Source organism: Elephas maximus, chromosome 7, assembly GCF_024166365.1.
Source record: "Elephas maximus indicus isolate mEleMax1 chromosome 7, mEleMax1 primary haplotype, whole genome shotgun sequence".
Lineage (NCBI taxonomy): Eukaryota > Metazoa > Chordata > Mammalia > Proboscidea > Elephantidae > Elephas > Elephas maximus.
In genome coordinates, this window is record NC_064825.1 from 59,890,248 (window position 1) to 59,906,424 (window position 16,177).

At 43.1% G+C, this 16,177-nt stretch overlaps 1 protein-coding gene across 5 annotated transcripts in view; it reads right to left on the reverse strand.

Moving 5' to 3' along the window:
• The window catches only part of FHIP1B (FHF complex subunit HOOK interacting protein 1B), a 72,133-nt gene extending 57,863 nt beyond the window's left edge, over positions 1-14,270 (reverse strand). For all 5 annotated transcript variants that reach the window (XM_049890206.1, XM_049890205.1, XM_049890204.1 and 2 more), the window contains exons 1-2: positions 14,175-14,270; positions 53-379 (exon numbers count right to left, since the gene is read on the reverse strand). In XM_049890206.1, the coding sequence (XP_049746163.1) occupies positions 53-190 (138 nt within the window). In that variant the 5' untranslated portion in view covers positions 191-379; positions 14,175-14,270. The remainder of the gene's footprint in view (positions 1-52; positions 380-14,174) is intronic.
• Between the last annotated feature and the right edge of the window lie 1,907 nt (positions 14,271-16,177).

Sequence of the window (16,177 nt, forward strand, 5' to 3'; positions counted from 1 at the left end):
AGAAGGGCGCAGGCAGCCAGTGAACCAGGCTCTCTGGCATATAGTCTCCTACCTGGGACCAGTGATTCTTAAAGACCATGAGGCAGGTTTCAGGGTCAGCCATGACAGGGGTCTGCAGACTGGCCCCCGGAGGTACACGGTGCCCAGGGCCCCGGGAGGCCAGTCTGCTCAGCCAATTCATCCTCTCCATGAGGCAGGCTGGGCAGAGCCAGCGGCCAGAAGGCCACACTCAGGGGATGTGCCAACTGGAGGCTTTCTCCACTTGTGTCTCCAGTCCGCTTCATCCGGTCTGTAAGAGCCAGTAGCTGGCCATGGAGCCAAGGATGCACCAGGCTGGAGTACAGACACCAGAGGTCGCTGCCCAGTCCAGAATACAAATCTAATTCAAAGAAAGAGAATAGAAAGGATAAACGGAATTTAGCCTTTCTCCACTCCCCAGAAGGAAGACTGAGAGCCACTACACTGAAAATGTACATGCACATACACACACACAGCCCACTCGTATAGCTAGTCAGCACCTCAAGTAAATTTAACATGTCTAAAACAGAACCCATAGTTTCTACCACCAAACCTCCCCTGCTTTCTTCATCTCAATAAATGATACTAACAATCACCTACTTGCTCAGGCCAAAAACCTGGGCATCATTCTCATTTCCTCTTTTCCTCACCCCTAATAGCCAGGTCATCAGCAAACCCCATCATCTCCACCCTCAAAATATATCGCTATTGCAACAGCTCCCAGTCTGGTCTCCATGCTTCCATTTTTGTCCCCCTTAGAGTCTCTTCTCTACACAGCAACGAGTGACATTTTTAAAACCAAAACTGCATCTCTCCCCTGCTGAATACCCTTCCATGATTTCCTATTACACTAGTAATAATCTATATTTCTTACCTTGGCCTATAGAACTCTATATAATCTAATCTTTGACTATGTTCTCCTGCCATCTTCCTTGTCACTCATATTTGAATCATACAACTCTTCTTAAATACTCTGTTCCCTCTGCCTGGAATGCTCTTCTCCTGATCTTCACATTGCTCACATCATTCAGTTCTTTTCAGATGTCATCTTCCCAGAAAAGCTTTACTTAACAATTCCAAGTAGAACATCTCTACTCACCTTTACTCTTCAGCCTCCTAATTTACCTTCTTAGCAGTTTTTGCTATCTGAAAATTGTTTATTTCTTTGTCTCTCTTTCCCGCTAGAATATAAGTAACCTCTCTGAGGTCAGGATTTGTCTGTTTATTAACTGCTGTATCTCCAGTGCCTGAAGCAGTGCCTAACACACACACAAAAAAAAGCAGGGCCTAGGGGCTCAATAATATGTGTTGAATGTATGAATGCTTAAGTGAATAAATGAATGAACAAATAAACAACCAACCAACCAGGAAACCCAGTCCTGACCTGACTTTAGTCCTCTGGGACTGCTGAGGAAGAAATTTTTTTCTGCCTACCACTGTTCCCTCCCTAGGAACACATCCAATAGCCTCCAGGAGGTGGACAAATAGATCCTTAATACCCTTTCAGGGTACAATTATTTTCAGCTTTGAATTTTTTTTTTTATATACATTTGCATTAATAGAAGCATGATGAGTCAAGGAGTGTGTTTAAATTTATACTTGGTAATAACCCATTGCATCGAGTCGATTCCGACTCATAGCGACCCTACAGTCAGTAACATGGATTTAATATGGTTGGTAATATGGATTTCCCACACACGTTTGTCAGTTTGTCATACTGAGGCTTGCATGTTGCTCTGATGCCAGAAGCTATGCCACCAGTATTCAAATACCAGCAGGGTCACCCATGGTGTACAGCTTTCAGCTGAGTTTCCAGACAAAGATAGACTAGGAGGAAGGATCTGGGGGTCTACTTCTGAAAAAAATTAGCCAATGAAAACCTTATGAATAGCAGCAGAACACTGTCCGATACAGTGCCGGAAGATGACCCCCTTAGGTTGGAAGGCACTCAAAATACAACTGGGGAAGACCTGCCTCCTCAAAGTAGAGGAGGATGGACTCAAGCTTTCGGGACCTTCATCTGCTAATGTGGCACAACTCAAAATAAGAAGAAACAGCTGTAAACATCTATTGATAACCAGAAAGTGGACTGTACAAAATATGAATCTAGGAAAACTGAAAATCATCAAAAATGAAATGGAATGCATAAACATTGATATCCCAGGCGTTAGTGAGCTGAAATGGACTGGTAATGGCCATTTTGAATCAGACAAGCAACTCATCTACTATGCCAGGAATGACAAATTGAAGAGGAATGGCGTCGTGTACATCATCAAAAAGAACATTTCAAGATCTATGCTGAAGTACAATGTTGTCAGTAATAGGATAATATCCATACGCCTACCAGGAAGACCAGTCAATATGACTATTATTAAAATTTATGCACCAACCACTAAGGCCAAAGACGGAATAAATTTAAGATTTTTACCAACTTCTTCAGTCTGAAATTGATCAACCATACAATCAAGATGCATTGATAATTACTGGTGACTGGAATGTGAAAGGTGGAAACAAAGAAAAGGAACTGGTAATTGGAAAATATGGCCTTGGTGATAGAAAGGAAGCCGGAGGCCTCGTGACAGAATTTTGCAAGACCAACGACTTCTTCATTGCAAATACCTTTTCTTCACCAACATAAACAGTGGATACTAGATAGTACATACTCATGGATCTAGCCTGATGAAATACAAAGGAATCAAACTGACTACGTCTGTGGAAAGAGATGATGGAAAAGGTCAATATCCTAAGACAGAATAAGGCCAGGGGCTGACTGTGAAACAGACCATAAATTGTTCATATGCAAGTTCATGCTGAAGTAGAAGAAAATTAGAACAAGTCCACAAAAACCAAAGTATGACCTTGAGTATATCCCACCTGAATTTTAGAGACCATCTCAAAAACAGACATGACACACTGAACACTAATGACCAAAGGCCAGACGAGTTGTGGAATGACATCAAGGACATCATCCATGATGAAAGCAAGAGGTCATTAAAGAGACAGGAAAGAAAGAAAAGACCAAAATGGATGTCAGAAGAGGCTCTGAAACTTGCTCTTGGACGTAGGGTACATAAGCAGAATGAAGAAATGATGACGTCAAAGCTGAACAGAAGAGTCAAAGGATCCCTCAATAAAACAAGGTAAAGTATTATAACGACATGTGCAAAAACCTGTAGACAGAAAACCAAAAGGGAAACGCAAACTCTGCATTTTTGAAGCTGAAAGAACTGAAGAAAAAATTCAAGCCTCGGGTTGCAACACTGAAGGATTCTACAGGGAAAATATTAAATGACACAGGAAGCATCAAAAGAAGATGCAAGGAATACACAGAGACATAGTAGCTGAATTGAATCGGTCAACATTCAGCCATTTCAGGAGGCAGCATATGATCAAGAACTAATGGTACTGAAGGAAGAGATCCAAGCTGCACTGTAGGTACTGGCGAAAGATGAACTGACACAGTGGCTCCAACAATGGGCTGAAACATAACAACAACTGTGAGGATTGTGCAGGACCGGGCAGTGTTTTATTCTGTTGTACACAGGGTTACTATGAGTCGGAATCAACCTGATGGCACCTAACAACAACAACAACAATATGGATTTTGAGAAATATTATCTGGTACTACATGGTTACCACAGAACTTTTAAGGTTTTTGAACCCACAGTTAGTGGTTGCTCGTCTGTGCCACCAAACCTAGGCTGCTGATGTTTTTCATGCCACCTTCCATTACATGGGGAAGGTTACATGGGGAACCTCTGGTTTTCCAAACATGACACACACAAAAAAAACAAAACCCACCAAGGGATATGGAATATGCCTAACATCTCATCCATATTTGATTTAGATGATCCAGAAGATGACATTTTGGACTTGGAGTAGTTTTTAAGACTTTTGGATAACGTCCTTCGAGTCAATGTGTTTTGCATATGGCAAGGACATGGATTTTGGGGGGCCAAAGGGTGGAATGTAATGGATTTAACTGTGTCAAATGTCCCTGACAGGGAACCATAAATGCATTTACAAGGCTTATCTAGGGGTTCAAAAGCCAAAAGAGACAAAATTTTTACTCAATTACACTTCCTGGTTGCACTACCTTACTTGCAAGCCTCATACCCCAGCTATTTTGCTTTAACTAACATTTCTTTTGCCTTTGCTGTTACTCAAGTCCCCACTGGAGGGAAGCAAATACTTTCTGTGGTAAAAACATACTACCAAAGAACCTGAAAGCTAGAAAAAGTAGGTGGTACACCGTATATACCACAGATCATCAAAGGATTTTAACCTGAATACTCCTGAAAGGCAGAAATCCAGAGTCACTCAGAAGAGCAGAACTATCTTCATTTTAGCAAAAAAGGCATGGACACACTCCCACATACACACACATCTCCCACTTCTGTCAGATACACAACACTTACTCCTAAGACATGATATGACACCCTCACAAGAGAATACTCGAGATGGCTGGTCGGAAAGGGGTGAAGTACCAAAATAGCTATTCACCCTGGCTATGGCCCATATGGAGCTGTGGTGGCACAGTGGTTAAGCATTTGGCTGCTAACTAAAAGGTCAGCAGTTCAAATCTACCATCCCCTCCTTGGAAACCCTATGGGGCTGTTCTACTCTGTCCTACAAGGTCGCTATGAGTCAGAATCAAGTTGACGGCAATAGGTTTTTTTTTTCCTATGGCCCACAGTTCCTTCTCCATTACACCCACCACTTCCTCATCGGTATTGTCTCTTTCTCACATAAAAACTTCACAGGAAAGGTGTGATTCAGTTGTCCTTCCTCTTTATACTCAACTAGGGCTGATGGAACCCGGAGACCTGGCATCAGCCCCACATTTTGCCCTGCGGCTATATTAGCCACCATTTTCTTTCACCTAGATACTCTCTCCCTCACTATTGCCAGTTCGCAACTTTGCTTAAGGAAACCTCCGGTAGGACAGGCGATAGTCTTATAAGAAGAGCCAGTCCCAAAGAGCAGGTAGGGCTCATTCATTGATAAACAAAATGTACATCCACAGTGACATATACTGGTCACCGTGTGAAGTAAGCACTGACAATACAGAGATGAATAAAAACAGTTGGAGGGGTATAAACACAAACTCCAATAAATACTATAAATAGAGACATGTACAAAAGTGTCATAGGGCAGGAAGGAAAGCAACAAATTCTGCCTGGGGGACTATAAGAGGGTTCCAAAAAGGAAGGATATCTGACACAATTAAATTCATGACATCCCATGCTTTGGCCCCCTAAAACTCATGTCCTTGACATATGCAAAACACATTCACCCTAGTACATCATCCAAAAGTCTTAAAAAACAATTCCAAGTCTAAAATCTAATCTTCTCAATCATTTAAATCAAATATAGATGAGACTTAAGGCATATTCTATCCTGGGGCAAAATTCCTCTCTTTCTGTGAAGCTGTGAAATCTAAATTACAGTTTATCTGTTTCCAAAATACATGGTGGAATAGGCACAAGGTAGATATTTCCACTACAAATCGGAGAAATTGGAGGAAAAGAAGGGAAGACAGGCACCAAGCAAATCCAAAACCCAGCAGAACAATTTATATTAGCTCTCAGGGATTGAAAATAATGCTCTGGTTTCTTGAGACCATCTGGGCAATGGCCCCAGCCTCCAGACTCTGGGTATTGGCCAAGGCCTCTGGATTCTGCATGGAGGCCCCTCAGCCCTGGGCTTCAGCTCCCCCTTCCAGGTCCACCTGTATGGCAACTCTGCTCCCTCCACTTTGGGCAGCCCCATTCTTCTAGTCCATCTGAGTGGCGACCCCACCCCCTTGGCCCCTGCAGGCACTGTTCCTCTGTCCCTTGGGCACAGAAGCCCTGCCCCCTCAGCTTTGGGCAATGGCCCCATCTCCCTAGCACACCAAGCTGGTGAAGATCTGACTCTTTGAAACCTAGGAGGCTGGGGCCCCACCCTTTGCAATCCAGGAGACTGTGGCCCCACCCTGTGGAACCAAGAAGGCCCTGCTTCCTGTGTTCCTTTCAACAGTTCTGACCTCCGAGCTGCTCCAGGGATGGTCCTTTTCTTTTCCTGGAGGACAACAGATGTAGCTCTTTTGGTCTGCTTCCTGCCTGTAGAATTCCAAAGGCAGACAGTGTCCTTTCCTTTCACTCCTTCTCTGTCCCCTTCAGTCTAACCTGAGGGGTTTTCTCCTATGGTAGCTGGTTAGATCATCAGTCACAGGCTTAATTTCTTTAATAAAAGGTTATGTAGCCATGTCCTTGGCAAACAGTCCAGAACTCATGTCCTTAGTTTGTACAACAGAATTTTCCAAATCTTTAAGTTGTTTTCATTTTTCACAGTTCATTTTTAAGTCCATCTCTTTCTTCTTGCATTTTATCATCAAGCGTCAAGAAATCACGCAGCCCCTTTAAAATCTTGCTTAGAAATCTCATCAGCCAGATATCTAAGTTGATCACTTACAAGTTCTACCTTCCACCATATATTTCAACATAATTCAGACAAGTTCTTTGCCACTGCATAAAAAGCACTACCCTTCTTCCAGTGTCCAATCACATGTTCACCATTTCCTTTTAAAGCCTCACCAGAAACATATTTAATGTCCCCATTTCCGGCAAAACTCTGTTCCTGGCACCATACGTGTTCTCTCAGATGATAAGAGACTTTCTCTATAGCTGTCCTTACTTCCTTCAGAGCCCTCATCAGAATCACCTTTAATGTCCATAATTCTACCAACAGTCTCTTCAAGGCAATCTAGGCTTTTACTATTAGGCACCTTAAAGTTCCTCCAGCCTCTACCCATTACCCAACTCCAAAACCACTTCCACATTTTAGGTATCCGTTAGGGCACCACTCCCACTTCTCAGTACCAAATTCTTAGTTATCTAGTACTGCTGTAACAGAAACACCACAAGTGGATGGCTTGAACACAGAAATTTATTTTCTCACAGTTTAGGAGGCTAGAAGTGTGAATTCAAGGTGCCAGCTCTAGGGGAAGGCTTTCTCTGTCGGCTTTTGAAGAAGGTCCTTGTCTCTGGGCTACTTGCTCCTGGGCAATCTTCACGTGGCTTGGCATCTCTGTTCTGCCAGCTTACTTGTTTAATTTCTTTTATATCCCAAAAGAGACTGACTGGAAACACACCCTACAATAATTCTGTCTCATTAACATAACAAAGATAACTGATTCCCAAATAGGATTATAAGCAGGCATAGAGGTTAGGATTTACAACACATATCTTGCAGGGACACAATTCAATCATAACACTGACGTAGATCTTTAAAAATGACACACTGACCACATATCGCACCATTAATCTGCTCTGATGTATAAATATAGTCCCTTTATTAAAAGAGCAGCAGGAAAGGCCTCCTTCATATTAAAAACAGTATGTACAAAAATACAGCACTGTGAAAGAGCATGACAAGTTTGAAGAACAGTTCCAAGTTCAGTGTGCCTTACTCGTAGACTATCTAGAGAAAAGAGGCACAATAATGAGTTGAAAGGCAAATAGGGGTAAAGGTTATAAACATCACTGAATACCATGGTAAAGAGCTTGAGTTTTATCTCTTGATATCCTGGAGACAAAGGAGGTTTTTAAACGAGGAAATGACAAGATCAGATTTGTCTTTAAAAACATGTCAGACAGCAATTTAAGGTGCAACAGAGACAGATAGCAGTGGAAAATTTTTAAAAAGCTGCTTTAATAGTCCATATGAGAAAAAAAGGATGGCATGAACTAAAGTGGGAGTAGCAGGATTAGAAAAGATAAATCTGAGATTCACCTCTATGTTAGCATATCTCATCTAATACCGAAATTATGTATACTTGTAATGTCTCTGCCAATGAATAGCAAGCTCTTTGACAATAGGAATCACATCATTCATTCTTCTCTGAAATCCTAGTTCCGACAGAGGGCCAAACATTCAAAAATGTTTATGGAACTGAATGCTGAATTAATAATAATAATTATAATAGCTAACATATGTTCAGCAGTTACTATGTAGCAGGTTCTGTTCTAAGCACTAGGTGTACTAGCTCATTCAAACTCAAAAAAACCCTATATTTACTATTATCCCTTTCTTACACACAAGAAAATCAAACCCAAGAGAAGTTAGGTAACTTGCCCAAAGTTACCCAGCTAGAAATTACCAGGGCTGGGATGCAAATGCAGACAATTTGCCTCCAGAATCCATGTTCTTAACCATAAGGTAGAAGCAAAAAAACCTGGCAATTAAATATGGAGGGTGAGAAAAAACCCTAATATAAAGTATAGGAGAATCAGTAAAAGATAATGCTATTAACAGAGACTAGGGTCATTATCTTAACATAACAATGGGAACCATGTTTTAGAAAAGAGGAGGAGTACAGTTTTGAACACACTAAGTTTTGAGCCACCTACAGGATATCCATGATGTCCACAAAAAGAAATAGCATGCTTGAACTCAAGAGTGAAATCGAGACTAGAGATATATTTTTGGCAAGGTATCCAATCTTAGCAAAGTAAGGCCTTAACATGTCCCAAACTAAACTATCTCCAGCTTCTGGAACTGAATTTCAGAAGTTAACAAACTGAGCCTACCTCACAATATACCTGGGGTGCCCACTATTGCTCGCCTATTTGACAAACAAAGAGAAAACCTCACAGACTCAAGAAGGACTTGCCTCTAGAAACTGTCCTCACCCTCATGCCTTTCAAAGACCTCGAAGGGAAGTGCCACACTGGAACCAGCTCAGAACCCAAAAACCAACACTTGACCCCTGGACCCTGCTGACACACTCCAAAAACAAAACGGAAGGTCATAACTTCCGTTCCTGTCACCTGTTTAGACTCTCTGACCCCCTATAAACCCTGCAAAATTTGGACTAAGACAAAGAAGAGACTGGAATCACCACATTCTTACTTTCTTCTCATATCAAAAGACAAAAAAAAAGCAGACCTATTCTTCCCAGACTTACCCTCAGACTCAGCCACAGGGAAAAAAAAGGGAGAAAAGGAGCTGATCTCTCAGACCCACAAATGACCCAAGGCCAGACACTGACCATATAGCCCAAAATACAGCCTCACAGACACAGTCAGCAAGGGCATCAACCTACCTGAGAACAGCAGGCACACGGCAGGAAGTGGTTCAGCCTCACTTAGGAACCTTTGCCCTGGGAGGGGCAAAGAAAGGGAGGGAGCTGGGGGCAGGGCTATACCTGCAATACCTACAGCAGAGGGGGAGAGACCAAAATGACCTCCCAAAAACAGGTCAGTAGAGTTCTAAGGCTTCTCTCTCCCTACAGTGGCTCTTCCTAGGCAAAATGACTGCTTACTGACATAAGAGGCACGGATGAGCTGTTATCCTTAATAATGAAGGTAGAAAGTCCTGACTAAAACCTCACAGAAATAAGAAAGGAAGAAGGGAAGAAAAATCCGACCTCACAGATGCCCACCAATCTAGGGCTCATCTCACACACACTCTCCCTCTCTTCTATCCCTCAGGCCTGCATGTATAAGTCAAATGGGATATCAGTGTATGGTCCCCACTGCTTCCCTCCTATTCCCCTCCTCTCCTCCTATACCACCTCTGCTTCTTGCAGGGATATCCTCACCTGGCTCCAGCAGAGCCCTCGTAACTCACAAAGTGAACCTCTATCACACAGTGACTCCTTTATAACAGAGAATGCCCCATCACACCTGGTCATTTCTACCCTTGTTGTACGAGGGTGACAAAGAAGATGTTAAAGAGGAGGTGAAACTGAACTGGTTTCTAAAAGATAAGGAAAGTTCACTAGGCAGAGAAGAAAAGGCATTCCTAGTAGAGGAAGCAGCTATTGCAAAGATCCCAAGGCTCAAAAAAGTAACATGTTTGTTAGGGAACTATGAACAATTTATTCAAACTAGAACACAGAGTAGGGAGTGGCAGCAGATAAGACTGGAGAGGTAAGTCCAGGCCAAACACTGCCATATTAAGGAATTTGGATGTTATCCTACAAGACACGAAGAGCCAAAAGTTTTTAAGCAGAGAAATTCCATGATCAGATTTGTATTTTTAGAAAGATCATTCTAGGGATGGACTAGAAAAGCGTAAACCTGAAGGCAGGAGACTGCTGCGGACGGGGGGATACGAATAAGAGATGATGAGGAGCTAAACTAAAGCTTTAACTGTGAAAATTGTAGCAGTGGAGATGAAAAGAAGAAGAGAAATAATCAAGAAAAATGTATTAAGATTTTAGTGATTAGCTGCATGCAGGGGATGAAGGAGGGAAAGGAATGGAAAATACACTGAAGTGTCTGGACTAAGACAGGGCACATGGGTACAGAAGCAGGCTTTCAGGGTAAAGACAGTGAGTTCTGTTTTGGACATGGAAATTTGTAGATACCTGTGGGGATACTGATATCTCAACATACATATACACACACACACACACACACAGAGAACACACGGAACACAGGGAGAGACTAAGACGGAACACAGGGAGAGACTAAGACCAAACACAGAGAGGTTATCACCTCATTACGATATATTTTTATATTTCACATTGTTTCTCTAATTTGAAATTATCTTTTCATGTGTCTATCTCTCCCAACTAAACTGAGAATTCCTTGAGACCTCAGAGAATCAAGTCTTATTGCTCGTTATCCCATAGAAGGTAAGTGTCAGACTATATCTATACTCAAGAAGTATTTGTAGAATTAATATATAAATGAATGAATTTGTTCTCCCAGCACTTAGCAGTGTACCTGGCACACCAGATGTTGAAAAATGGTGACACACATTGTTTCCCCACAGCACCTCAAACGTGTTCCTGTCTCTACATCATCCTCATCTATTATCATCCTCCCAGTCCTACCACTTGGAGTCCCTGGGTAGAACAAACAGTTAAGTGCTCGACTACTAACGGAAAAGTTGGCAGTTCTAATCCACCCAGAAGTGCCTCAGAAGACAGGCTTGACAATCTGCTTCTGAAATGTCGCAGCTGGAAAAACCCTATAGAGCAGTTCTACTCTGCACACATGGGGTTGCCATGAGTCAGAATTAACTCAACAGCCAACTAACAACAACAACAGACCTACCACTCAGCTATATGCCCTAAGCAAAATTCATTATATTTAATGCATTATTTCAACAAAGATCTCAGTATAATAAACAAAAAGCTGAATAAACCCAGTGCTTTCTCAAATACTGGAATTCAGACAGTCCCTAAGAACTCTCCAACATGTGACTTGACTCATCCTATCACTCCCCGCCCCCAGTACCGTCGAGTCACTATCACTGTGTAATCCATATTACGTGGGTATTATACCTATCTGTTTCTATGTCATCAACACAATATTAAATACAACCCTCATCCCTATGTCACTCTCAAAGTCCCTGTAATCTCTTCAGACAAAGAACAATTGTAAATCATACAAAAAATGCTTTCTGTCAATGTATTGTCCTTTATATTATCACAACTGTTCTTATAGATCAGATACCTTTTGCTCCACATCACCTTCATTCGGTGTTACAACTTTTCTTTCCCCAAGTCGTTCTCACCCTCAAATTTTGAGTCCAGCTTTGCCATTTACCACCATGTGACCTCTGTCTTCTGAATTTGATTCCTCCTCTTAAAATAAGAATTCCTGTCCTTGCCTAGCTCACAAGGTATCTGTGTAGCAACAGTAAAATTTGAGGTTGCTATGTAAAGTATGAATGCTGTTCAGACATCAGAAGTCATACAGAATTATTGCATAAACCCATTTTCCCTCAGTCTAATACAACAGCAACACCCCATCACTCTAAATTGTGATCTCAGATTTCTGGATTTCATGAACTAACAAAAATAATTTTTAAAAAACTAATAATTATAAAATAGAGTTGTCACTTCCTATTTTGGCAAATAAGACCATATTTTAAAAATCCACCATCTACTGTCACCATCTTACTGATGAAGATCAAAGACTACAGCCTTCAGTATGGATTATACCTCAACATAAAGAAAACAAAAATCCTCACAACTGAACCAATAAGCAACATCACGATAACTCAATGCCCATGGAAGCAGCAGTGAAAAAAATCAAATGACTCACCAATGACCACTCTAACAGGTATAACAAGGCAGCGTCCCAGATAGAACAGGAGAAAAATGTAGAACAGGATTCAAATTCACGAAAAAAGACCAGATTTACTAGTCTGACAGAGACTGGAGGAACCCCCAAGACTATGGGCCCTGGACACCGCTAACCCAGAACTGAAACCATTCCCGAAGCCCATTTTTCAGACAAAGATTATAAAAATCCCAAACAGGCCTATAAAACAAAAAATAACATGTGAAGAACATGTTTCTTAGTTTAATCAAATATATAAGACCAAATGGGCAACTCCTGTCCAAAAGCAAGATGAGAAGGCAGGAAGGGGCAGGAATTGGATGAATGGACACAGGGAACCTGAGGTGGAAAGGGGGAGCATGCTATCACACTGCAGGAATTGCAACCAATGTCACAAAACAATATGTGTAAAACTTTTGAATGAGAAATTAAAAGATACCAAACAACAAATTGCGTTGGGCAAATCTGCTGCAAAAAATCATTTGCTGTCAAGTCAATTCTGACTCATAGTGACCTGTAGGATGGAGTAGAACTGCCCAATAGAGTTTCAAGGGATGGGCTGGTGCATTCAAACTGCCAGCCTTTTGGTTAGCGGCTGTAGCTCATTCTAGGTCTTAACCACTGTGCCACCAGGGCTCAAAAGGCCTTTTTAAAGTGTAAAAAAGCACTTAAAGACTAAGGTATGCCTGACCCAGGCCATGGTATTTTCAATCACCTCATATGCATGTGAAAGCTAGACAATGAATAAGGAAGACAGAAGAACTGACGTCTTTGAATCATGGTATGGCGAAGAATATTGAATATACCATCGACTGCCAGAAAAACAAACAAACCTGACTTGGAAGAAGTATGGCCAGAATGCTCCTTAGAAGCGAGATAACAAGACTTTCACATCTCTTGGACATGTTATCAGGAGAGACTGGTCCCTGGAGAAGGATAAAATGCTTGGTAAAGTAAAGGGTCGGTGTAAAAGAGGAAAACCCTCAATGAGATGGATTGACACAGTGGCTGTAAAAATGGGCTCAAACATAGCAATGACTGGAAGGATGGCACGGGACCAGACAGTGTTTCATTTTGTTGTACACAGGGTCACCATGAATCGGAACAAACTCAACAGCACATTAACAACAACAACTGTCACCATTATTTCATAATCTTCTTTGTGAGTCTAAATATAGTGCTGTGACAAGCCATGTGACCTCCATGAAAGTAGAGTTAAAACTTGAAAGTGGTCAGTCCGATACAGATAACAATTATCAAAGCCCCAAAGCTCAGCACAGGTGAGGAGTAGCAGTGGAGTAAGGCTGCCTAGAAGCAGGTGGAAAGAAGACAAACATAGTCATAGCCAAAAAAAAAAAAAACCTTTATGAGAAAGATCACCTTCAAGTCTGCAGTCCAAAAGAGGAACTTAGGTACTAAAGTTCCAGTAATTCCTCTGTTCAAACAGCTCCCAAAATTATTTTTATTACTATTGCCTGTGACACCTCCAATTTTTGCACTCCAGAATATGTAGACCCTATTTTTTTTATGGGTACAGGGCACTCAAGTGCACAACATTTCCACCCAAGCTCTCCTACTTAGTCTAAAATTATTGTTCTCACTGGGCAGAACAGTCCATCAAAAGAGGCCTCAGAACCAATCTCTCACCCTCATCTAAGTCTCACAATCTTCATTCCTTCCTCCCACCCCTGCCCTCAACTCCTTCACCATCCCACATGCTCCTGCCTTCGCCCTTTGCTCTCCTCCTCCTCCTCCTCGCACAGGCATTACCCCCTCACTCTGGTACCAAGGTTGTCCCTCGTCCCCGCCCTCAGGAGTCCCAGTCCCTTGCTAAACGGTGTGCACAAGTCCTTTCAACTTGGCCCCTCCGAAAGCACCCCAACCCTTCACACAACCCAATCCCTTACCTGTCCACTTACCCCTAGGCTTTCACCTTGCTCCCCTAGTTAGACACTCACACCTGGCCCCTCACGACCTGCCAGACCTACACCCGGTCCCCTCACAACCAGTACAGTCGCCAAGGCGGGTACTGTCATTTCCTGGCCCCTCATGTTCTCACGTGCCTCTCCGGGCCTCCCGGCCCATGCTTACCGTTCACTTACAGAACCTCGACCCTGGCCAGGCCCGGTCGCCGCGCCCGTGCTAGGTGAGCTCAGGCCGCGACCATCGTTCCTCAGGCGTCCCAGCCGCGCCCCGCCCCGCGCCACACGCAGCCCGCGCCCCCGCGCACCCACGTAACCGCCCAGCGACGCACGACTGGGCAATGGCGTACCTGCTCATTGGATGGACGCAGCCACAGCCAAAGCGTCGACGCTTGTTTCCTGGCAACGGCCGAGCGCAGGGGCGGGGTCGCCAACGGAATTCCGAGGGAGAAACACTACCTCTCTCTAGGTACCGCCCCTTCTTACTGTAAGCCCCGCCCCTCAGGGGGGCTCCGGCCTGTCATAGGCAAAGACCTTTCGGAAGGCGGAGGCCCGCGGGGCGGAGGCGGAGCCTGGAGAGGAAAGGTCGCATAAGAGGGCAGAAGGCGGGACTTTGAGAGGCAGGAAAGGGCCTGGGGGCGGGGCTAAAGAGGAAAGGGCGGGGTAGAGTGGGAGAGTGGGCGTGGAAAGGGGCGCTGAATGAAAGTCAGAGGGTCAGAATCAGTACATGGAAGAGCAGAGCCTTGGAGAGGGCTGATCTGGTGGTGTAATGGTTAAGTGCTACGGCAGCTAACAAAAGGTCCGCAGTTGGAATCCACCATGCGCTCCTTGGAAACCCTATGGGACAGTTCTACTCTGCCCTATAGGGTCGCTATGAGTCGGAATGACTCCACAGCAACGGGTTTGGTTGGAGATGGCTGCGGGAGAGCTCATTTGTGCCACACCTGGGTGCATGGCTTGGCTTCAGTACCCAGGCGATGACCACCCCTTGCGCCCTCTCTCATTCAATCAATGAACGCTGAATACGCACCTCCATTGCAGGCTGGGATTCCAAATCAATTAGGATCCATCTGCTTCCACAAACTGAACGCTTTAACTACATGCTGCGACATTGTATGTAGTACATATTACTAAGCAAAAAAAAAAAAAACAGATGGTGCTAAGTACGGTTTGTCAACCAGACTACCTGTACTATATAATAGGAGGCCCATTAAAGAGCAGTACTTGATTTGCTTGTATAGAGGATGAGGGGAAGGAAGGGCAAAGGCTTCCAGGAGATGATGTCTGAGCTGAGCCTTGAAAGACAAGCGAGGTTAAGATAAACTAAGACACAGAAATGGAAGTTTCAAATAAGGTCTGTGGTTTAACACATTGTACCAATGTTTATTCCCTGGTTTTGATTATTGTAACTATCTTTGTAACTTTTCTGTAAACCAAAAATTAGTTTTAATAAAAGAAAGACATAATCAACAAGACAAAATAGATAAACCGGAGTTCATCAAAATTAAAAACTGTTGTAAATCAAAGGACTTATCAACTTAGAGATTGGGAGAAAATAAGACTATAATATCCAGTAAATATTTTTAAAACTCCCACAACTTAACAACAAAAAGACAAGCAATCCAATCAAAAAATAGTCAAAGGACCTGAAGAGACTTTTCATCAAATGGCCAACAAGTACATGAAAAAATGCTTAGTGTCATTAGTCGTTAGGAAAATGCAAATCAAAACCACAATGAGGTATCACTTTACCCCTGTCACCAACTGAATTATGTCCTCCCAAAAAAGTGTGTATCAACTCGATTAGGCCATGATTCCCAGTATTCTGTGGTTGGCCTCCATTTTGTGATTGTAATTTTATGTTAAAGAAGATTAGAGTGGGATTGTAACCCCTTTTACCAAGTCACATCCCTGGTCCAATGTAAAGGGAGTTTCCCTGGGGTGTGGCCTGCACCACCTTTTATCTCTCAAGCAATAAAAGGAAAAGGGAGCTAGCAGAGAGCGGGGCCTCATGCCACCAAGAAAGAAGCATCGGGAACTGAGCGCATCCTTTGGACCAGGGTTCCTGCACCGAGAAGCTCCTAGTCCAGGGGAATATTGACAAGAAGGACCTTCTTCCAGAGCCCACAGAGAGAGAAAGCCTTCCCTTGAAGCAGAAGCCCTGAATTTGGA